We start from the raw sequence: 26,597 nt of genomic DNA on the forward strand, positions 1-26,597 counted from the left end.
TATAAATATATAAATGTATATACATGTAAATATTTTCTAAATATATAATTTATGTTTGTGTATTTATATATACATAATAAATATACCCTGTACACATACATATATTATGTAAACAAAACTTTTATTTTGGATGTGATTAATCGTGATTAATCATTTGACAGCCCTAATATATATATATATATATATATATATATATATATATATATATATATATATATATATATATATATCTGAAATAAACTCGAAATAATGCTGGATGTTAGCTGTGAAGTTATTGGTTAATATGATTTGTCATATATAATGTGGCTTTTAAAACAACATGAAATCACTTTTGTAACACATTTAACTTCCATAACATGATTAATTTCTAAAAGAAACATAGAAATCTAGATAAACATAATGCTTGGAATTGATTGGACATGTTAAGCTGTGATGTTATTGTTTAATGTAATTTGTGACATACTGTATGATTTTCAAAAGTGGAGGAAGTTACTATATTTTGATGATTTGTTTTCCAGTAAATCATGTTTAGTTAGACTACAGACATAAATAAATTAAGAAAGTAAATGTGTTAAAGTTAAGTTAAGTTCATGTTGATTTGAACCCAAATACTCACAAGCTGCTAAAATCTTATCATGTGGTATTCAGATAAGATACAGCTGTGACCTTGTTCCCAGCATCACACTCACTCCAGAGACGGATATGTTTGTCCATCTGCCTAAAAGCATCACTGATATCCGCTGCCCTTGTCTGTCAAAACCTCATTTGCATATTGACCCCTCACCCAATAGGAGACGAGCTGCAGCGTAACAGCATCGCCACGTCAAACTAAAAAGGGCCAGATTGATAGCCACCATTTAGGAGAAAGATAAACCATCAATTTCACGTCCGTCTGACACAGAGAAAGATTGGATCGTTTAGTCCTTCGTCCAAAAAGCCTCTCAGATCTCAGAGTGTGTTCGAGAATGTTCTCCAGCGCTGATTCTGAATCTGGAGAAACACTAATCATCATCATCATCATTAATTACATAAATTAATAAAAGAAACATCATTATTTCATATAAATACATATATTTATTTATACATACCTTGTAACAAAATCTTGTAGTAAACATTGATATTCACTCAGAGCTCAATATAAATATAATTAATAATAATAATCATAATTGTAAAATTTGTATACATTTTTTTAAATGTATAATTTTATTCATATACATATTTATAAATAAATCATGCAAATGCCTCTGAGTATTTATTTATTTAATGATTTTAGATTTTATTTATTTGTTTATTCATTAAAGCAGAAATATGTTGTTTTATATTATTTATTGTCTTATTCTATTTAATGATTTTAGATTTTATTTTTTTTTTTTTTATTTATATATGTATTTTTTTGTTAATATATATATATATAGGTGATGATTATACTTTTGAATGATAAGAAAAAAAACACAAGTATACACATTGTATTTTTTTTTTTGAAAAAAAATATATATGTTTTTTTTTTTTTTTTTTTTTTTTTTTTTTTTTTTTAATTTGTTTTTTTTGTTTTTTTTTTTTTTTTTGGTTTTTTTTTTTTTTTTTTTTTTTTTTTTTTTTTTTTTTTTTTTTGTTTTTTTTTTTTTTTTATTTTTTTTTTTTTTTTTTAATAGTATAATCATCACCTTAAAACTTATATATATATATATTTTTTTTTTTTGATACACTCACAGCTCACATTTATATTCACTCACAGTTCAATGCAATAACAACAATTTAAAATAATGTATAATAATTAGATAGTTTATTTTATTTTTTTTTTTAATTTGTTTTATTTTGTAAAAACTTTGTAAATATAGTTTGTATGATTATATCTACTATTAAATAATACGTTAGTAATTTAAATATAGAAGCCATGTACCTCCATTTTCATTGACAATCTGTTAAACGCAACACAAGGGGGAACATATGTTTCATGAAATGAGCCAAAATGTATTTAAATTTGGGTTCACATCATCGCCTCCCTCATTTAAACTCAACAAATGGATCCGTGGCCCGATCCGAGCAGAATAATGTGTTAAGTGTCACATGGGCTGCTTTCAGAACCAAGTTGTGACCTTTGTGTTAGTTGTCAGATGGGATGATTTTGTGCACAATATTTGCAACGGCTCCATTTGCTTCTAAAGCAGGCCATTGTAAAGCCCCCGAGAGAAAGACGGGATTGTGGAATTACTGGCTTAAACTGTGAATTTGCAGAGATTACACACTGAGTCATTCCTGTTATGCTTAACCTTCTGAACTGCAAGAAAATGAATATGCTTGTGTTGTAATTTAGTGAGGGATTTCAATAAAAGGGACTTCAAAAATCTGCCCTGGTTAAACTGAAACACTTGAAATGCATTCATTATAACTTGATGATTGACAAGAAATCATAAAATTCATCAAATACTGATGATTGTGCTGCTGTTTTCCCTCCAAAGTAATGTCACGTCCTGGACGATGATGTCATTAAAGAACTGGCTTTTGTTAGGTTAATGGAATTTTAAAAAAGAAAAAAAAAAGACTAACAAAACTCAAAAAAAATTATATGTAGCACACAAGGGAAAAGGTACAAATTGATTATCAGTTATTTAGTTAGTTATACAAAACTATTTAAAATTAAATAAATAAATAAATGTTTTGTTTGAATTATTTAGAGATTATAATTAGAAATTTTATAATATTATAATATAAATAAATATTTCTGAATAATTATTTTATTATTTAAAATTCATTTCTGCATTAACTTACTTTTAAAATTATGAGTCTAATACTTTTCATATATAAACATTAGACTTATAATTTTATACATAAATATAAAAAACTAAAATAAAATAATAATGGCAATAAAACATGTTTTGTTTGAAATATTTAGAAATGATTAGAGATTAAAAAAAAAATAATAATAATAGTAATAAAGGAACACCAAGAATGTTTCTGAAAATCTTAATTTATTATTTAAAATGCATCCCTACACTAACTTAATTTTTTTAATCTAATACTTCTCATATAAGACTCCTAATATTATATATAAATAATAATAATAATAATAATAATAGCAATAAAAACATTTTATGTCAAGAAATATTTAGAGATTATTAGATATTAAAAAAGAAACACCTGGAATATATCTGAAAATTTTAATTTAATTTAATTTAATTTAAATTTAAAGATTATTACAGATATGTAAATATATATTCAAGAAACCTACCTGCAAAGCTCCCTGAAAAACTATGCACAAGTGCTCCTTGAGCAAAAGCTGCTTTAAACACAAATGCTGATTTCATTTAGTCAACAGAAGTTAATTGCTAAAGAAAATTTGTTGTCAGACAAAAATCTCACTGGATTACTACAATTAATGGTAATATGAATGACCAATGCCTGTGTGTGTGTGTGTGTGTGTGTGTGTGTGTGTGTGTGTGTGTGTGTGTGTGTGTGTGTGTGTGTGTGTGTGTGTGGATAAAGGATAAAGAAGCAGTATCTTTTGAAGGTTCAGAAGGAGACGTCTAACTAATTTGGAGAAAGCAGTGAGACAAATGGTCATGTGATGCGTTCGGCCCTCATCTGCATGTGACCCGCTCACAGATCTCAGATACGTGTAACAATCCTATACAGTAACGAGACAATCCTGAATCCGGCTTTAGCAGGGAACTGTGAACTCCGTGTTTCTTTGTTCTTTGATAATTGAAAGGCATTGACTATTTCAGGGCAGCTGAGCAGAATATTTAAAAACACAGAGATTACAGTCAAACTACTGGAGCGGGGCAGAGCGGCTTTATGTTTTTAATTAGCAAACGCTTTAACGTTTCACTTTCATGATGGCAGTAAAAGGTATTAGTGGTTAAGTACTGGATAAACGTTAAAGACTAGCTAATTATGCTTACCATAAGTGGAGTTATTACATTGACCTTTATTGGACCCATATAACACGCATGTAACCTGTTTGTGGAAAGTTGTGGATACGGGTGGGGTTTGAGGACAGAGGCATGATGTCATCACTATCACCATAACAACAGCTCTGATACATCACTGCCAGAACGTCTGTATGTTTTGATATGATCTCATCGACTGCAGTCTCATCTACTGAGATCTCACCAAACTTTTTCTAGGCTCGGCTGTAATAAGAACAGCGTGTTGTCCTTAAGGATGCATCCATGCTTCCCTCTGGTGTTCGCTTCGGGAAGTGCAGATCTTTTTGAGTGTGTGTGTGTGTGCGTAAAATTAAAATTGTAAAAATGCAGAAAGTTTTCTGTGAGGGGTAGGGTTAGGGTTTGGGTAGGATTAGCTTATAAAATCTAGAACTATATCTGTATATAAAACAATAGAAGTCTATGCAATGTCCCCATTTTAGATAGCTGAGTAAACATTTGTGTGTGTGTGTGTGTGTGTGTGTGTGTGTGTGTGTGTGTGTGTGTGTGTGTGTGTGTGTGTGTGTGTGTGTGTGTGTGTGTGTGTGTGTGTGTGTGTGTGAGTGTGTGAGTGTGTGAGTGTGTGAGTGTGTTTTATGTTGATGTTGATTATATGTATTATGTTACTTATTGAATCTATATATTTGTATTACTCTCAATAGTGACTCTCATTAGATTAACTGTAATACATGTTTTTACTGTGGTACAGTAAAAGAATTACCATAATGTTATTAATTTTAACATATATAAAAATCAGTACAGATCAGTTTTGTTATAGTATTATTCGTATAAGATTATAATTGTTAATATTTCAAATTAACCTTTATTTTTATACTTTAATTTTTCATTTTATTTAATAACTGTCATTTATGTTTTTGTCATTTTTATAGTTTTTTTCCAGTTTCAGTTTAATTAAAAAATGAAAGTGCTGCAAAAATAAATAAAATATAGAAATATTTCCTTAGCAACGAACTAAAATAAGTAAATATTTATATTTTATTTTATTTCACTTTTATTTCCGTTAACAAAAAATATTTAGTTAACTATAATAACCCTGGTACAGATACAAATACTGAAATAAAAATGTGCTTAATTATCATTAAATGAATTAATTTTACCCTAAAATAGACATAATTTGTTGTAAAATATAATCAGGAAATAAATAAATACAATTTTAAAAAGAAAAAATTTAAAACCAAAAATAAATATTTGTGAACCTTAAAAAGTTAATTTTTGAATTTTTTATATTTATTATTTTTATATTTTTTATATTTAATGTTTTTGTATTAAAAAAAGTGAATGTTTTTGAAGGGATTTTTTGAGATTCATCCTATAGACAAGTAGTTTAATTCTTACAAATGTAAGCACTTTCAGGACAGAGTACAACATGAGCTGAACACCACTGTACAATCTCCCATTACATATCAATAATACACATAACAAGACACAGCCACCAATGCGGCATGAATGCATTCTCTACATGACACAGCTAGCCACTGGTGACATTCATATGAGCAAACCAGACGTGTTCACATCCTTCTAAAAACAATGAAACAGCTTCGTCTCAAAGACACTTTTAAGCAGCTGTGATGGAGTAATTCCTCTCTTAGAAAGAATCTGAGAGCCGCTTCACTTATTCATGATGTCAAGAGCCAGCACTGTTCGGCTTCTCCCATGTGGCAATGCATGTTAAACTGCGCAAGAGGACACAAAGTCTGCAAAGCAGTGGCTTATGGGACACTTTCGGCCTTGAGGGCCCTATTAACATGAAAGGGGCCGAGAACTCGCACAAACATGGCTGTGTAGAGTCAATTCAAAAGCCTGAACTGTTTTAGTTTATTCATCCAGCGAAGCACTTCAGGGCCTCTTTGTGAATATGTAAATTGAACAAGAGAAATGCAATGGGAAAAAAGGGAGCAAAATGAAACCAGAGAAGAACAGAAATCCAAAGCTTATGATGATATTTACAGAGCTTGAATTGATATTGTAAGCGACTGTTTCTGACGACCGTGAACCTGGAAAACAATATGTGGTTTAAAACGGCTTCACTGAACAACAAACAGCTCAAAAATGAAGCAGGATGGGTCTGGTACTAGTCTATTTTATCTAGTTTTTTTCTTAATTTTAATGGTGGTGCTTTTTCTTCTAAAACTTCTCAGAAGAGATTTTAACATGCTGATAGTCTCTCGAAACCCTTCAAATTCATTCTCTTTAAAGCGCCGGCGCTGCTGCCATCAAAGCACTGCTGTAACAAACTCACCTCCTTCAACAGAAAAACTATAAAGACTTTGAGAAAATCACCTGCTGTGAGCAACCTTCCTGTTATTATATATAATCCGCAGGTCTCAACCCATAGTTTAATGCAATAACAATTATTTAGATGTTCAATATCAAATGTTAACCATAGGGCTGCACGATAAAAAAAATGTTTTGTTAAATATAGGTTTTTTTGATTTTATATATAAAATGTTAAATTAAGATACACTGAAAATGTGATAATAACAATTATTTTTACAGTAAAATTGTAAAAAATGAAATAATAATAATAATTATTAATAGTTTTAATTTTACAGTGAAATATTATAAAAGTATAATTTTCGTTTACTTTTTTAGTAGTATAGTAATAATAATAATAATAATAATAAAATATAATAATGTTATTATTGTTATTATTATTATAAAAATATTTTCAAATCATGATTTTTCTGATAAAGATTGTTATTGAGATTTGAAATGCAATTTTCCATATTTTCTGTGCTTATTTGTAGGGCTGCAAAATTTGACTGAAAAATATAAGTATTTTAAAATAATAATAATAAATATTAGTATTTCACTTTTCTACAGTTGTACTGTAAATATTATTATTGTTTTATTATTTTTAATCTTTAATATTTCTTTTTCAGTGCAATATTACAATATTTATATTTATTTGTATTTAATATTCTTAGTAGCAGCAGTAATAACAACAACAATAATAAATGTTTAATTTTATAATTATTAATGTATTTATACCAGCCTAATTCTACATTTCTTTCCTAAGTTCAACTAGTCAACTTAGCAACTAGACAGTATGATTTTTCACATCCCTATTCAGCATGACCTGAATTCAAATGTACCGCTGTAAATCATAACTAGGTCTCTGGAGATTTGAGGCAGTGTGTTCTTAATGCAGTATATGTCATGCTTGCGTGTCATTAACGCTGAGCCCCCTTTTCAGCACGCTTCCCTGAGGAGAAGATTACGGTGTGGTCTGAATATTGCTTTATAAGAACAGGGTGCCAGAGACGTCAAGAGAGCTCGAGCCGCAGTGCAACATGGGAAAACGGCCCTGTGAGCTGTTTCTTTGGCATCCAGAGTGGAGAAGAGACCGTCTAAAGATCTTCCCAGACTCACAACAATGAATCAAGTGGGACGTTTCGATTGCATAAGGCGCTTTGATTTTAAAACACAAGACAGGTCCTCTCTGTCTATGTCAATTCTGTGATCTGAATGGAATTTCCTTCATATAAAAGACCAGATAACTTCTCATGTTTCACGGCATAAGGATCGTTGATTGAAACACTGTTGCAGAAACCAGTAGACTAGAATGTATTTATAAAAAAAGCTGCATTTTACTTGGATTCCACCATGATTCTGAAGTTTTTTGAACACTAAGATGGGTAGAGATAGATAGACAGAGCAACAGACAAAAAGGTAGATTGACATAACAATAGATAGACGGAATGATAGAGCGACAAAATGACTGAGCAATAGAACAATTGAGCAAAATATAGAATGAAAGACATAATGATAAAGCAATAGATAGACAGGTTATTAGATAAAGCAACAGAAAGATAGATAGACAGAACAATAGGTGGAGTGACAGACACAGAATGATAGATAGACTGACAGATAGAAACAGTGGTAGAGATTTAGATAGTGATATATAGAACGATAGACAGAGCAACAGATAGACAGAAAAAAAAGAAAAATTGATAGAGCAGTAGATAGGGCAATAGAACAATACAACAATAGAGCAACAGAATGATAGATAGAGTGACAGATCAGGAATAGAATGATAGATTTACCGATCAATAGACTTGAGTGACAGACAGAACGATAGATTGAATAAGCAATAGATAGAGCCACAAAATGATTGATAGAGTAATAGATAGATAGAGTGACAGAGCAATCGGTTGCTAGAGCAACAGAGCAATAGATAGACAGAATGACAGATAGAACAAATAGATGATGATAGATAGAGGGATGAACAGAGCCATTTTAAAACAGGGGTGCGTTTTCAAAAAACATCATTAGCTAACTATGGTGGCAAGTTCCATTGAACTCTACTGGTAACGACAGAACTTGTGGCCATAGTTGCTTTTAGGAAATGCAGATACAGTGACAAAACAATAGAGAGAGCAACGAGAGAGCGATAGAGTGATAAAAAGATAGAGCAACAAAATGACAGATAGAGTGACAGAGCAACAGATAGAGTGACAAAACGATAGAGTGACAGATATAACGACAAAATGATTGAGCGACAGAATAACAAAACAATAGATGGAGTGATAGAGTGACAGATAGATTGACAAAACAATACAGCATCAAATAGACCAACAATTAGAGTAACAAAACAACATAGTATTAAATAGAGTGACAGATAGAGCGACAAAATGACACAGCATTAAATAGAGCGACAGATAGAGTGACAGAGCAACAGATAGAGTGACAAAACGATAGAGTGACAGATAGAACGACAAAATGATTGAGCGACAGAATAACAAAACAATAGATGGAGTGACAGATAGAGCGACAAAACAATACAACATTAAATAGACCAACAATTAGAGTAACAAAACAACATAGTATTAAATAGAGTGACAGATAGAGCGACAAAATGACACAGCATTAAATAGAGCGACAGATAGAGTGATTAAATGATAGATGAGTGATAGAGAGATAGAGCAACAAAAGATAGTCATAGTCTAAATGATAAATAGATCAACAAAAGATGATGGATGGATAATATTGGATGTATCACCCAGGCCTTTATCAAAGCATCTTTACAATATGACATCCATCTATGCTTTAAAACAGGTGAGCAGCGTCAGTCATCCCGCTGTGCACTGATCTGAAAATTGCAAGTCATTGCATGCTTTGAATTTGCATTCATACGCCAGTTCATGCATAATCTCTCAGTCTGTGTTTAAACAACACGGTCCACGGCGTCTGTCTTTGATCAGCACGAGGCCTGCGAACAGAACGGACGCAATCAGATTTAAGAAATAAAGACGGACAGGGCGAATCTGCATGAATTATCGGCCCTTTGAAGTCGCAACGGCCCCCCGGAGAAACATCCAGGTGTGAGACTTTCCAGTCCTTGCGTACCTGAGCGCTTGCAAGCTCGAAAACCACTGCCTAGCAACTGCACAGAATGAAACAGTGCCTGGGACTTCTTCAAGAAAAGGGATTACATGCAGGGAATGCAAGAAAAAAAAAAGTCTAGACGTCCTCTCAGAAAAATGCTTTCAACCCGAAACGCTCGATCTAAATGACAAAGAGATAAAAAGTGCATTTAAAAGGATAACGACTAAAACCCCGCAAAAACAACGGCGAGCGACTGCAAGGCCTTTCAGCGTGTTTTTGTGTCGCTGCTGCACGTGTTTGGATGCACAGCGCTGCTCCCACAGTTTTCTCCTTCCCATGGGCCCTCTAAAGGGGCAAAACACGGCTGTTGTGCCAACACGGACATCTATGCGAGGCTGGGAAGAGGAGGAGGGGCGGTCAGCGCTGACAGAAGTAAATAGCCTTCTCAGAGCAGCCGCTGTTATTGAGCCTTAATTAAAGCCGACCTCAGCTGGCGACCCCGCAGTAACAAAGCAGCAGGACTATTGCTATGACCCTGCCCTGCACGTCACCTCCATGCATCTTCACTCCACTGCACTGCAGTATGCACAGCACTCAGGTACTGATACTAAGGCGCTGAGCACTGTGTTTACTAAATATGCAACATTCATTTGTTGCAGAAACAAAATAATTTTTTATTTGGACATTATGTTTCCTAAAGATCCCACCAAAGTTCTTTCAAACTGTTTGTTTCAATGACTGGGTTCAATGATTCATTAGCTTCATCACTTTAATTTGCATGCTTTAAAATGTTAAAGTAAAAAATATATCCAGGAATTTATTGTTATTTATTACTATACACAGTTATACTGATGCATAATTTATACATTTTTCTTCCTTTTCTTCCTTTACATTCCATTTATTGAAAAAGTGTGAAAAACAAACCTTGATTATTTTTAAATAATATTTTGCTCTTAAAACACCAAAAAAGAAAGCATAAAAGCTGGTTTAATGACTGAATTCACTGAATACAATGAATCAATGAATAACAATATAAAATAGCAAAAACAATCACAAACACACATATTTTTTTTTTTGCTATATATGTGTGTGTGTGTGTGTGTGTGTGTGTGTGTGTGTGTGTGTGTGTGTGTGTATGTATGTATGTATATATATATATAAGATATATATATATATATATATATACACACACACACACACACACACACACACACACACACACACAATAATAAATATTATATACATTTTAAATTTTCATTATTAAAACTTTCTATTTTAACTTTCCATTCACTGATAATCATCTGACTGACTTTTATGGTGTTATTTTTGGTATTTTTGATATGTATATTATTTATATTTATAACTAATATAAATAATTCTAATTCCTTTTTATAAAATATGTATATATTAAATACAACAATTTGCATAATACAAGAATAAAATGCTATTCTAAGCTGCAAAAACAAACATTATCACACGGCTGAAAAAAAATCAATATTGAGTGTGTTTTTTAGTCATACCGCCCAGCTTTGACACCAAGTCCTCTTATCATGAGAGGTAAACTGAAAACATACTGAATCTGCATCTCTGCGAGCACAAACACTTCAAACGATGCATAAATACAGCTAAAACACTGATGTCTCAAGTCTTTCAGCGTCCTCGAGCGCTCGCAGGAGAATGCTGATGAAGCGACACTCGTCTGCGTTCATTTGCCTTCTCTTCACATTCATCACTGCCGTGGCCTCTCATAAAGGGTTGAGAAGCGTCTGAGTGTGTGACGAGGAGGAAAAACATCAACAGCTTTCAATCATCACAAGGACTTACAACCAGTTTAGCATTCTGCCGCTTTTTCCTGTCTGTCAGGTGTGAAGTACTGGCTCATTGGGCAAGTTTCCCCACTGAAAGGCCATTTTAATGTCTACTGTGTCTTTTTCCTGACAGATACAGTAAGAGATTCAGAGCTGCAAACAAGTCCAGACTACAAAAAACAAACACTTAGAAATGTCTGAATCTCATTCATTAGCTCAAGTGTGAAGGAAACTGTGGTTTATTATTATTCAATCTACATCATTCATACTACATCAGCGATAGCTCAAATCATGCCTCTTGTTAAGAAGAGGTGTACTGTTATGTTTCCAAATAATCAGACATTGGTTTTTGCCATGGAATATGATGAAACTGAGTCTATTAAATTACATCAATAATGTTCAAACATTTTGGGTTGATAAGATCGTTGAAAAGAAGTCTTTTCTGCTCACCAAGGCTGCATTTATTTGATCGAAAATACAGTAAAACAGTAATATTGTGAAATATTATTACAAATCAAAATAACTGTTTTCTATTGGAATACATTTTAAAATGTAATTTATTTCTGTGATGCAGCGCTGAATTTTCAGCATCATTACTCCAGTCTTCAGTGTCACATGATCCTTCAGAAAACTGTCTGATCTGCTGCTCAAGAGACATTTCTTATTGTCAATGTTGAAAACATTTGCTTTTTAATAATTTTATGGAAACCAGGATTTTTCAGGATCCTTTGATGAATAAAAAATTGCAAAATAACAGCATTTATTTGTAATATGATAAATGTCTTAACTTTACTTTTGATCAATTTATTGCATCCTGGCTCAAAAAAAAAGTATTAATTTCTTTCATAAAAAAAAAGAACCTCAAAGTTATATTTAGACTGAAGGAGGGACTCACACCATACAGCATCAAAAAAAAAAAGAAACAGAATATGACCGATCAGAACAGCTTAGCAACTGCCTAGGAACACCTTTTCAAACAATCAGAGAACTATAACTCAAGTACTAGGAAAGTTTAAACATGCTTTGAAAAATCTATTTTATAGCTATATTTTTACTCTGTATGAACAATTGTATAATTTCAATCCATTTTACTTTTTATTTCCACTGAACCGAATAATTCAATTTATTGAAGGAACATCTGAGACAAAGTTTATACTCCATTAAGTCTCCAAAATATGAAAGAGAATCTAAAGTTTTCTTCTGGGCAATGTCACAACTTCATATTTGTTTGTTTAATTGTGTTTTTTATGAGACTTTTGGCAGAAACGCTCCACATGTGCGTAACGGGGCAAATCTGCAGCGTTTTCTAGGCCTGTAAAGTCGGTGGAATGTTGCTGTTTTTGCAGTTATTGTCCTCGCAGCACAAGTTTGCTGTTGAACCCGTCCAGGATTTCCACAACAAAACAGCAGTTCGGCCCCACACCCACTACTTCCTCCTATTCTGCTCCAAAAGGAAGCACAGCCTCTCCGATACAGTGATCGCTGTCTGCTGGCTCCCACAAATCATCCTCGGCTAGATCCTGAGCGCTGCACTTGTGGCGCTGGTTAGAGCACTCAGAGGAGCCCGCTGCTCAGAAAAACCAACAATTTCACACATTTTGATTGAGTAACATGGAACCCATGTTTCTGCCCTTTTCTCTTGTGCCAAACGAGAAAGTCCCGCCTCTATGGCTCCGTGCAGCAAACGAAAAGATGGGCAGCTGTGCATGCAGAGGTTAACGTTCCTCACTGGCTTTGGGTTTTGCCACATGTGCTTTGGGCCGGGGAGGAGAGGACTGTGTGGTCAGAGCGAGACCAAACCGAAGCACCACTCACGTCTGCGCAAAACGCTTTTCTCTCAGAGCGTTGAGGCGGTTTACGAATGAGAAATGCCATTTTAATATCCTCGGTTCTTATTAAAGCCAACATGTTTGCGTGATTACAAAATACTTACGACTAGAGCTGTGAAGATTGCACTCATATGTGTGGGTCGCCCGGTTCAAAGTAGAACAAAAACGAGATTTCCTAAATAACCTAAATTGTTATAATATAAATATGCTGGCTGACATTTTTATCCGAAACAACTTGTGTTGAGTGTTCACTATTGTCCTTTTGCATTGACACACTATTTTCCTAAAGCTGCTTTGACACAATCTGTATTGTTAAAAGTGCTATGTAAATAAAGCTGACTTGACTTACGATACACTAATTTCATGTGCCGTACCAATTTACGAGTCAAACAAAAAGGCTTTTCAATGGCAGATACTGATGTAAATATTGGCAAATAATATGTATACTAATTGCTGAAATGAACTGAAAACTTATTTTACATGATATGCACACAAATTAATAACAGAAATATTTATAATTTATTAAAACAAGCATAAAATGCTAATGATCTTAATATGGCCAAATATGGGTTTAAATACCAGCTTATCTATAACTAGAAATGACTGAAGAATCTAACAAATATTAGGCATGTGATCTGTAGGAGTTAAAAAAACAAAACAAGCCAGAACTGCAACTGATGATATATAGCTAGTAAATAATATGACACATAAATGTTTCGTAAAACTGTGTCAGAAACTGATTCCAACTACAACTTATAGTTAAACAAAGAAGGTTTTCAATGGCAGATACTGATACAAGTGGCAAACAATGCATACATTAATTGCTATAATGAATCAAAATCTTACTTTGCATGATAATATGCACAAAAAAAAAACAGAAAGGTTCCCACCAATGCTAATAATCTCAATATGGCCAAATATCATCCAGTTAAACACATTTTGTGGGAAGTATGTGAGAAACTGAATCCAACTAATCAAATTCTCTCTTTATAATTAATCTAGTTTAATACTTAGTAGCTGTAAGAGGGCATATAGGACTAAATGCCTGTGCTGTTTGTTAGCAAGTCTATCACAGCGTGCCCTTTTCCCGTTGCCAAGAGCAGACGAGCTCCTGCCGCAAGGCCACTACTGCGATCATTTTTCAGACGCTGACTTTACTGTGATGTTCTGCTGAGAGTGCCTGTTAACATCACAGCTGAGAAATGTTAAGCAAAGAGGCGATTTGGCTCTCGGCTCACTGTACCTGCAATGAATGCTAAAAGAACACACAAATAAACGGAAACCAGAGATGATCTGTGCTTCTCTGAGCTGAGGAAAAACAGTACAGAGCACAGGAAGAACGAGGGACGTCTTCACCTGGAATAAAGACACTCACCTTCGGCCATTTAGGATTAAGGAGGCGGGCTTTGACGGCGTCGTCCAGGGCGGTCTGGTACTGGCCCAGTTTGAGGTGGGCAGCTGAGCGGTTGCTGTACAGGATGCAGTTCTGCGGGTCGGCGCGCAGGGCCTCGCCGTACAGCTTCACGGCCGTCTGGAAGTCTCCCAGCTGGCAGGCCTCGTTGCTTTGCCGCACCTTCTCCATGAACTCTGCCTTGCTGAGGCCCGGGCCATCGGCGGTGGCGGCGTGCACGGCCCTGCCCAGCGCTCGCGGTCCAAACAGACCAAACTACCCAGGAAGAGACACATCAGAGAGATGCATTAGTGATTTTTAGGCATTCAAATCAAGTGCTTTATATCAGAAATGATGGTAAAGACATTTATAATGTTTTAAAAAATTTCAATTTCAAATAAAGAATCCTCAAAATATTGCTGCACGGTTTCCACAAAAATATGTAACTGTTTTCAACATTGATAATAATCAGAAATGTTTCTTGAGAAGCAAATCAGCATATTAGAATGATTTCTGAAGGTCATGTGACACTGAAGACTGGAGTAATGATGCTGAAAATTCAGCTTTACATCACAGGAATAAATTACATTTTATTATATAGTCACATAGAAAACAGCTATTTTAAATTAAAATAATATTTCACAATATTACTCTTTTTATTGTATTTTTGATAAAATAAAAATAAAAAACGTTGGTGAGAATATTTTTTTTTTTATATATCTTTCCGACTCCCAACATTTTGAACAATAGTGTACCATGAAAAAAAACCTCTCAAAGTGCTGAAACTAAACTCCAAAAATGATTTTTGATGAATAGAAAGTTCAAAAGAACAGCATTTATTTAAAAAAAAAAAATTGTAACAATATGTTTTTATCACTTTTGAGCACTTGAATGCATCCACAATTATTAAATGCAATAATCTCTTTTTATTTAATTAATTAATTAATTAATTAATTAATTATAATTAATTAATTAATTAATTAATTAATTAATTAATTAATTAATTAATTAATTAATTAATTAATTTATTATTTATTAATTATTTTGTAAATAACGGCAAATATTATGTACACTTATTTTTAAAATTAATCATACACTTATTTTACAATATGCACGCAAATGAATAAAAAGATATTTGTAGCCTAATTCATTGACAAGGTTCTCACCAGTGCTAACAATTTCAGTTTGGTCAAAAAACCAAACCAGTTTATCTGCAAGTTAACCAGCAATGACTGAAGAAGGTCATCTGTTAATCGTGCTGAAATAAGATGAACAACAAATCATGATGTAAAGCTAGTAAATAATATCAGACATACATGTTATGTGGGAATCATTAAGTTTAAAACTTGTAGTTGTAAGAGAACACAGAGAAAAGCCTGTTGAAAACATATTCAATGACATCACACTCATTAACATATGACACCCACATTTACATATCAACACCTATTCAGCATTCAGCAACCTGACACGCCCATGAACGGCACTAAGCTAATCATGGGAGCAGTCATTTGCATAAAGTCAGAGAAAGCGTGATGAATTTTTTTTGGAATCTTATTCTTGACTGATATTTTAAGTGGGAAGAAAACAGAACATGACCCATTTAAATAGAAACAATGCTGTCTCGTGTTGAATTCAGCTGACCTCTACGCCTGCATTTGTTGTGTTTAACACGTAGCGAAGCAGCTTTGCAGGGTTTTAGGATTATACTGGCAGGGGCAAGCACAAAGCCATCACAGAGGAAACTTTCTTCTTAATCTCTTTAAGAAGCATGATGGAAACCCTTGAAAAAGCTCAATAGTACAGCCCAGCCCTTCTGAAAGCTGTAAGAACAGGCCATGAAACTCAATGTCACAAACTACTACAGAAATACTACATGAATACAAATCAACTTATGTAAGACCAAATATATAAACTAAATAGGCAACAAAATCAGAAAAAGATGATGTTATACAGTATCACTGATAACTGATTTGATGACCGATTTCAATTCAAAGTTGTCAATGCCACAATACATATTGTGGATTGTTCTGAGATGTTTACATACATACGGACGAAACCTTGCAATGAAATAATACTGAAACTGATGCATACATGCATAAATAAATGCCCAAGCAGATGTACTTCAATTACACTGCAGATCAAAAGTTTTGTATCTTCGTTTTTAACAGAAGTCTCTTCTGCTCACCAAGGCTGCATTTATTTGATCAAAAAACTGTAATATTCTAAACTACTACAAATTTTAAAAAACACGTTATGATGTGAATATATTGTAAAATGTAATTTATTCCTTTGATGCAAAGCTGAATTTTCAGCATCATTACTCCAGTCTTCAGTGTCACGTGATCCTTCAGAAATCATTCTGATACGCTGATTTGCTGCTCATTATAACATTATACATTTCTTTACTGTCAGTTCTAATCAATTTAATGCATCCTTGCTGAATTAAAAATCGAAAACGTAATGTATATAATATTGATTCTAATACCGACTAATTGTTCAAAAACAAACCATGATGCTGATTATAATTTCATAGTATAAATCTACTGCTTACGCAAACATAATGAATTTATTATGCATTATATTTGATGTGATGAGCACATATGATGAATTGTAAATCTGTACCATTTTCCCCGTTTTCAACAAAAATTGCATGTTTTGAGTGATTTTTAAAACAGTGTTTAAACTTAAATTAAGCCATGATTTCAAATTTTAGCTTAATCAGAATATATTTATTCATTTTATATTAAATTATATTGATGATAGAATGAGATGTGGAAGATTTCCTATATGTGCATTAAAGACTCGGTTAAGTGAGCGCAGAAAAACAAATGACTAATTCAAATAACTGCAAGGAAGAAACTGACGAAAAATGGGTCAAAATTGCTAAAGCTATTTCTTTCAAAATAATATCATATATTCCAAAGCCACAACGCTGACATCAGGCCGTGCTCATTGTTTTGGCTGTGAGCTCGATTCCTCTGGGAGACACACACCAGTGGCTCCTGCTGACTTCAGAGAATGCAGGAAATTTATGACTAGCCACCTAAGAGCTTCACATCTGGAGAATTCCCAAGAGCGACAGGGAAAAACAGGGAGGGGATGGAGATGGAGAGAGAGAGAAAGTAAAACGGCAGGCGAAGAAAGCCACTCCAGCCTGTAATCTCACACGCAGGCCACACCCCTCTTCCCTTCTGCAGGAATTCTGGGATAGCACAGCGGGATAATTACTTCCAGAGAGGCCAAAAGGAAGAGCCGGAGCACTAGAGCGACAGCACGAGAGAAGGAGCGAAGCGAAAACAGGCAGGAAGAAACACAGCGCATCAGTTAAAGGGAAACCGAGTGCAAAAAGAAGCACAGAAATGCGAGAGAAGCTGAATTTTGTAGTGGTTTACAACATCAAGAAGCAAAACCACAAAACAACAGAGAGAAATAGAAAAGAACAATAGTGTATTCAGCTCTTCTGAGAGACTCTAAAGGAAGAAAACCGGGTCAGAAAGAGAAGTTCACGGAACCTGATGATTTAAAGGCATCATTTACACGCCTGTGTATGAAGCAGGCAAACACATTAAGCCTCCTCATAAAATACCTTCTTTTAGCCAAAATCTAAGGCAGTAATCTGTGCTTCCCAGACAGTTTCAATCCCAGAATGCACTGCAACAAGCTCTGTGGATCCAAAATGAATCCAAAATGCAAACAGTGTTGATGATTACACATATATTTCATTCAGCAGCACTGGAAAGTAATGATAAAATACTCAAAAGTCAACCCAGTATTGTGTGGGTACACATTAACGCTAAATTTGAATCAACTGTGAGTCGAGTGCTTCATGTGAAGAGCTCAATTTGCGCGGCACATATTACGAAGCGACTGGACTTTTGATCTTCACCTGCATTGAAAGAAATTTGGTGTAGAAACAATTTTCATTCAGAAATTGCTAGTAAATGCCAATTACAAGAAGAAGAAAAAACGGCAGTGTTATCCTGTAAAATATACCCCAATAAGGTTTTATTTCCAACTTCAGTGCAGTGGACAGTAAAATGGATAAAAATAATCTTACAATAAAACCTTAACATTACCAGAAATTGTAAAAATAAATAAATGAAAAATTTAATAAATAATTTATGGTTTTCCCTACTTTATATTTTAATATTATTATGTCAGTACTTGTATATTTGTATCTTCATTAATTATTTTTACCATTATTTTATTTATTTATAAAAATTTTATATTCATAGTTTGGATTGTTGTGTTGGGGTGGGAATTAAAATTTAAAAGAAGAAATGGCTTTGGAAGTGCTTTCATCACACAAAATAAATAAAACCATTAAATTAAATTATATCAGAAATTGTAAAAAATAAATATATATAACTATAATTCCGTTTTTTTAATTTTCAAAAAAGTTTTTTATAATGTTATCATGTTTTTTTTCTGTTTTATTGTGTAAGTTAGCAGTATTTTTTTTTATTTTCTAACCTAGTCAAAATAACCCAACTGCAGTTCATCTATTATTTCAAGAACATACGTAACATTATATAATTCAATTAACGTCAACCACATAAAACCCGCACACATTCGTATTTGTATAGTTCAATAGTCTTTTACGTCACACATCTAATTAGGATTAAATAATCATTTCTCCATGGCATGGCCTCATGAGTCACAGATTAATGAGCCAAACTCTCCATTAAAAACTCAAAGTCAAAAAGTATGAAAAAAAATAAAAAAAAGAAACATTAAATCAACTAATGCTTCTTTAAGCACTCTGATTGTCATTTTGCACATTTAGTTCTGTGGTGTTGTTGATCGTGTCCTATTGTTCTGAAGCTTCAGGAAAGTCTGGTGAGACCTCCATCCACCCCGTCCAGAGCCAGGCACAGATAACAGCGTCAGCCGTATTTATGTTGGCCGCTGTCTACACGGGCAGATAATGAGAGCCTTGGTGGAGGTAATTCTGAACAGACAGATTTCCCGCGTCGGTGCAGAGATGGAGCCGGTGGTCATCTTCATCTTCAGCTGAGACAACAGAGCGAAGACCTCACAATGTAGATCAGCACGAGCACACCTAACATATGGAGCACATGTACAACTCCAGCTTCATCCGACAGGCCAAAAATAACAGCCGTAAACTGACCACACACGTAATATTCCACATGCTGAATGTAGTCACGGGCTTCTCACTGATCTCTGGACACGGACTAATTCCATTAGTGACTTGATTGATTATCACTGAGTCCAAATGGCCAGAGAACGTCAAGACGGCACCAAATCTGAGCTCATGGTGGTCACGATCCAAACCAGCTTAGAATAACTTCACTATTAAATGCACTTTCAATGTTTAATGAAAACATGACATTTTCATTTTGAAATTAAAGTGTTGAAAAAGACAAGCTGCAAAACTGTCTCCTTTTAAACATTTGGATATCACAAAAACAAATATAAATTTATTTAATGATCATTTACATTAAAGTTTGTAATAATTAAAATATTATTTGCTTTTTTATTTACATTTTATATTTATATTATAATTATTTGTTTAAATATTTTTATTTTAATATTATTTTTTATATTTCATTTTTTATGTATTTATATTTTTTAGTTGTATTTATATTTAATGTTTTTGAAAGCAGTATCTAATGATCACCAAGGTTGCAATAATTTGCTTAAAAATCCAGTAAAAACATTCAAATGAAATGTGAGATATTATTACAATTTAAAATAACCGTTTTTAATTTGAATATATTGTAAAATGTAATTTATTCCTGTGATCAAAGCTGCATTTTCAGCATCATTACTTCAGTTTTTAGTGTCACATGATCCTTCAGAAATCATTCTACTATGTTGACTTGCTGCTCAAGAGACATTTGTTATATTTATCAATGTTGAAAACAGTTGTGCTGTTTCATATTTTTGTGGAAAATATGATACACTCTTTTTTCAGGATTTTTTTGTTGTTGTTGATGAACCGAAAGTCAGCATTTATTTGAAATAGAAAGTATTTAACATTATAAATGTCTTTGCTGTCACATTTAATGAATCATTGCTGAATATATGTATTCATTTCTTTTAAAAAAAACCCTTAACATAATCTTTACACATACTAGCTATATGCAACTGCAGCAAAAATTAATGTGAATGCAAAGTGAAAAAGCACTCTCCAGGTATTATAGCCTCATTAAAATAATCTATATCAAAACAGAACAATAATTAAGAATGATGTTCTGGCCCTAATAATAAATAAACTAAATCTGACATCTGTTTATGCACATCATAAACACAGGCACAATAGACACTGAGCACGATGCTTTAAAGGCACTAACAGTGTGTGTTTGTTATTAGTAACAGCACAGGGTCGGCCAGAGGACGGCGGATTATCAAAGCCTGGTGTGAAAATTGATTTGGGTAAAATATATAAAGGTTGTTTTCCACTCCTGCCGTGTTCTTCCTGTCTGATCACCACTCACTTCAAACAGCTGAGCTGATGCAACTCAAACTAACAACAGCAGATGCTAACATCAGCATGCAAACAAGGCCTTTTAACCTGTCTAGAGCCGACACGCGTCGTGACAATACACAGACACGCTCCCACAAACACAACCGGGAAATATTCTTCTGACCCTCGAAACTAACAGTGTGACTCTCAATAAACCTGTCAAGAACCAGCGCTGTCCAAGTTAACTTAAGCGAAAATGATTGATAATTAAAAAAATCTGAAATAAAAAGACCATAATAATCATAATAGATGAAAATGTTAAACCTAAAAAGCCTAAATAAAAACTAGAAATGCTGCCTTGAAAAATACTAAATTTACTAAAACTGAAAAAAATACTAATAATATATTATATATATATATATATATATATATATATATATATATATATATATATATATATATAAACAAAAAAAAAATATGTAAATTAAAAATTCACTTAAATTTGAGCTGAAGTTCTAAATAAAATGTAAATATTTCATGAAAAACAAACTTGAAATACTTAAATGAAAATTTAAAAATGTTGCCTAGGCAAATAACTTAAATACAAAAATTTAAGCTAAAACTAAACCTAAATAGAAAGATTTAAAAACTACAGAAATGTCAAAAGCACAATAAAATTACTAAAACTTAAAATTTAAATACTACACAAATAATGCAAAAACAATGCTATAAAAAACACGCTTGAGTCATATTTAACACCAAAATCAAATGAAAGAGGATGCTTATGTTCTGTAGAAAGTGTGCGCATGCTGAACGTAAACTATGCTGATTTATGTTGATTATGTTGTGGGGTACTCTCCAAACTGACAGAAGATGGTGACTCAGGGAGAAGAATTATTGAATAAATTTATGTTATTACTGTTTTCTTTGCGCAACAAAAGTATTCCCGTAGCTTCGTAAAATTACGGCTGAACCTCTGATGTCACATGGACTGTTTTACCGATGGCTACGTTTCTTGACCGGGGAACATTACAGTTGTGTTGCTGACTGTCTATGGAAGGGTCAGAGAGCACTCAGATGTTTTAAAAAATATCTTAATTTGTGTTCCGAAGATTAACCAGTCTCACGGGTTTGGAACGACATGAGGGTGAGCAATTAATGACAGAATTTTCGTTTTTGGGTGAACTATCCCTTTAAGCAAAATTTGGTAGTTTTATATGTTGTTCCAGGGTTAGCATCTTCTGAGGTCTTCTGGGGGGTTGGCATCATGTGTAAATGATCACCTGTTTGTTTATTTTATTATTAAATTGTTTAAAATGTTTGCCGGTTCCTGCCTCCTTCCCGCAATTATGAACTGTTACACCTTGTACTTAAATTATTAAGTATAATCATTTTATATTCATATAAAATATATATATATATATATATATATATATATTATATTATATATGTGCATGATAGTTTGACACAGCAAACATAGTTGATATCCTGTGTCTCACTGCTTCCATGTCTGTCTGGCCGTTCGTGATCCCACCCCTCGGTCTCGAGCAGGTCAGGGGGCTGAGTCACATTCCTGGGAAAATGAAAACAAGCCTCTCCTCTGGCAGGCATCAGCCGGCTGATGGAGAAGTTGATGCCCTCTCAGAAGGGCCCGCAGGGCGTCAGCTCGACTTTACACTATCTGTCTACAGCCTTCTCCTCTGCCCAAAACATTTCCAAACATCTGAACATCTCACGATCATCTAAAGACTGACCCCATAAATGCTTAGAAAGTACAGCTGCTCACCAGCGTATGCTGCATTTTGTACATTAGCTTAACGGAACAGTTCCCCCAAAAATGAACATTTGCTGAAAATGTACTCATCATCAGGCTATCCAAGATGTAGATGAGTTTGTTTCTTCATCAGATTTGGAGAATGTAGCATTGCATCAGTGTCTCAGCAATGGATGCTCTGCAGTGAATGGGTGCCGTCAGAATGAGAGTCCTAACAGCTGATAAAAACAGCACAATAATCCACAAGTAATCCACAGCACTCCAGTCCATCAGTTAATGTCTTGTGAAGTGAAAAACTGTGTGTTTTTGTAAGAAATAATTCTATCATTAAGATTTTAACTTTAAACCATTGCTTCTGGCTAAATATGAGTCCTCTATCCATAATAATGCTTTCTCCAGTGATATGGTCATCTTGTCTGAATCAGGAAAGAATTCTGCACAGATCAAACACTGTTTACAAGCCAAAACAGTTTTAAACAAATATGTGGGTGGATTTTGATGTGACAGACAACAGGGGACAGACTTTTTCACTGGAGGAAGCGTTATTATGGATTATATTGACCAGAAGGCACCAGTTTAATGTTCAAATCCATTAAAGGTGGATGTTTTTCTCACAAATATGCAGTTTCACTTCACAAGACATTAATTGATGGACTGGAGTGGTGTGGATTTTATTTGTGGATTACTGTGATGTTTTTAATCAGCTGTCATTCTGACGGCACCCATTCACTGCAGAGCATCCACTGGTGAGCAAGTGATGTAATGCTACATTTCACCAAATCAGTTTCTATACTGAAACAAACTCATCTACATCCTGGATCGTCTGAGGGGGAGTACACTGATAGCACATTTTCATTTTTGGGTGAACTATTTCTTCAACCTGCAAGATTTCCTTGTTCAACCAACACCAGCTTAGACCACCAAAGCAGCATAAATCAGCCTAAAACCGCTTTAAACCTCAGATCTATTCTGACCGGACAGTGAATGCAAAGATAAATGGCAACCAACAATACAGTGCTTACATAGGACAGCAAAATAAAAAGCTTTTAAACTTAATGAATCAACTTTCAGGCCAATAAATTTCTACAGTATTTTTGGCACTATAACACTCGCCACGTTGCACTGGAGAAAAATAAAATCTGGTGTAGAACAGAAATTACTAGTAAATTTCACAAAGACTTACAAAGAATTGGCAAGTAACGTTGAATTAAACATTAAAATTTGAAGTAGAAAGAAGGTAGAGGATATAATATGATCTTTGTTTTGAAATTAATACATTTCCATGTTTGGTTTTAAGGACATCTTTGTTTATTTTTGTATGAAAAACAATTTCAATGTTGCATTTGGGTTACGTAACATCTAAGTGTTGAAGAAAGAACTGTTTAAAACCAACTTCGGTTGGATCATAGTTCAGCAGGTGCATATTCTTCACATGATATTTTTGCAATCAGGATGTATGCACGCATTCAGCACTTCCTCACATTTATAATGCAAGAATGGATTTTTTTCTGGGAAGAAAATTGATCGAATATGACTGGAGGCATGGGAAAGTTTATCTTTTGAGTTCTGTCACTGTTGATGGTTTGTGACTACTGCCATTAAATATTTCATTCAAGATGATTTGTTTACTCTGCCAAAAACACCAGGCTGCACTGATGAGTCTGCTGTCCCCTGAAACACTCCCCAGACTGATTCAGTTGGAAATTTTCTCCGCATTCTCTCCGTCTGGGTTCAAAGAAAACACAGGTGCACCCACGAACATCTGGTGAGTCTGAAAACACCACAAAACATGTCATGGTCTGCTGGGAAGGACCACGGTGGAGGTCGCCTATTTTGCTTAAAGTAAATGAAGCCTATTGTCAGGAACATTAATATCTTTTGCATTCTGACATTATTTATGGCAATTAAGCAATTCTTTTTTGAATTTCATTTTGCGGTGGAGTATCACACACACACACATATATATATATATATATATATATATATATATATATATATATATATATATATACTTTTATTATTTTTTTTCCAAGGCAACATGAAGCATCATGTTCTGTTACTTTGTCCACTAAATGCAAAATAAATTCTTGATAATTTGAATATTGATTCTTGATGTTGTGTTTATTTGTATATTTAGTTCTGGATAAGTACATTTTAAGCAATATAATGTACACAGTACTCGACAATGAACAAACTATTAAATGATGAGCTCTCAAAATCAACATATAACAAATAACCAGTGAAGACAAAATAACAATAGCAGCAGCAGCAGCACAAATCAAGTCAGCAAACAGCAAATCAATAATCCTATAACACTAACTGCATAATTTACACAAACTCCATTTGATTCACAAACCATTAATAAATCAGCAATATTATTCAATATGAAACTGTTTGCACAACTCTATTTGAGACAACATTCAGCAGAATATTGTTCGTCTAGCAGGTGTCTGTATGTAGATTTGCATAAATTCAGGTCTCTGGGACTCAAAAAATCCTATGTCAGGGATAACTTTTTTTTTCTTTTTTCCTTTTTTACACTAATTTGACACTTTTAACCAAAACAACTTACAGGTACCTGTGCATTAACCTTAGGAGAAGTGTTTTCACATAATTTACGGATCAACTCGTGCAGGGCTTGAACCTACAACCTTTGGGTGAGCAGCCCAGATATTTCACCTTTCATGGGCTTTTCATAAAGTGCATGAATACTGACTGACTGTAACTTTTCTGAGATGAAATGTCATTATCAGTATTATCGAAGTCTTAAATCCAGAAGTCGTATCAGTTTTTCTCATAAATACACTTGATAATTGAATGCATTTCATGCAAACACACACTGTAAGTTTATTAGCAGTATCAATTATGACATGTTACTCAATAACAATCTAAACTTGCACAACAACCCTCTAGATCTAAAAAGAGTAGTGAAAAGAATCTAAAACACTGACATCGTATCAAATTTGACAAAGTTTTAGTGCTACATGTGGCTTTATACTGTACTCTGTAGCATGCCAACAGGAAAGCAAGCTTTACTGAAAACACACCGCAATAATAAATCCAGTTTTACATCACACTGTAACTTACACAACACCATCAAGCCTCACATTTCACACTATTTGTGCGTTTATTTACCTTTTCGCGTCTTGTTCCTTGTTTCTCCATCCTGTCCCACTTTAGTAGTCTCCAAGTGTTTCAAACTTTCATCCCATGATACTTCACACGCTCCGAATCCATGAGAAACAGCCTGGCTTCCGCGATTAAAGCGACTTCAGATTCAGATCGCGTGTTGATGCAGAGATCAAGTCATGCACTCAGCAGCTCTTCAGAAAAGAGGAAAGTTCGCCATGTTTTTCTTCTCTCTCTCAGTCCTCCCGGTTAGAGGAGGCGGTTCAGATGCTCTCACTTACTATTTGTGACATCAGACTGGAGTTGAGTTACCTACTGCGACTAGTTACCAGACCTGGGGCCTGTTTCATAAAACTAGTTTTCCTAAAAAGCCAGGCTTACTTCAGTTAGTCTGACATATGGTTCAAAATAAGCCTGGCTTATTTGGTAAACTTTATGAAACAGGCCTCTGGATCACTTGATGTACTGCACTTCACTGACCGGGGCATCTTTCCTAACTTACTACCCACATGAAAAAATACTAAAGTGATTTATAGTAAATACTATAGTGTTTTTGAACCATAGCCTACTATAGTAAAAGTACTTGAATTAATTTGTTGTGGTAATTCTATAGTTGCCGTGGTAATATATCAGCTACAGTAATATAAACACTTTAAATTACTTTACCTAATACTGTACTAATTTTTCTATAACTATAGGGTATATTATACTACAATACCTACACTACTGCAGTAAAAACTAAACTAAAGTAGCCTATACTACAGTATTTATTACAGTTTATCAGTTCACTATAGTTAAGACTATAGTACAGTATGCTGTAGCATTCATTAACAAAGTGTTGTAAATACTATAATATATACAGTATAATACACTTTACTAGCCTATATGTGGTTCAAAAACACTATAGTATTTACTATAAATTACTATAGTATTTTTTTCATGTGGGTGTTGTCTGTGAAATT

At 33.8% G+C, this 26,597-nt stretch overlaps 1 protein-coding gene across 1 annotated transcript in view; it reads right to left on the reverse strand.

Moving 5' to 3' along the window:
• LOC109097535 (tetratricopeptide repeat protein 28-like) overlaps positions 1-25,911 on the reverse strand; it is a 270,646-nt gene extending 244,735 nt beyond the window's left edge. Inside the window, 2 exon segments of the mRNA XM_042733263.1 lie at positions 14,288-14,578; positions 25,642-25,911. Coding sequence (XP_042589197.1) covers positions 14,288-14,578; positions 25,642-25,671 — 321 coding nt within the window. The 5' untranslated portion in view covers positions 25,672-25,911.
• Between the last annotated feature and the right edge of the window lie 686 nt (positions 25,912-26,597).

The sequence above is a fragment of the Cyprinus carpio genome, chromosome B10 (genome assembly GCF_018340385.1).
Source record: "Cyprinus carpio isolate SPL01 chromosome B10, ASM1834038v1, whole genome shotgun sequence".
Lineage (NCBI taxonomy): Eukaryota > Metazoa > Chordata > Actinopteri > Cypriniformes > Cyprinidae > Cyprinus > Cyprinus carpio.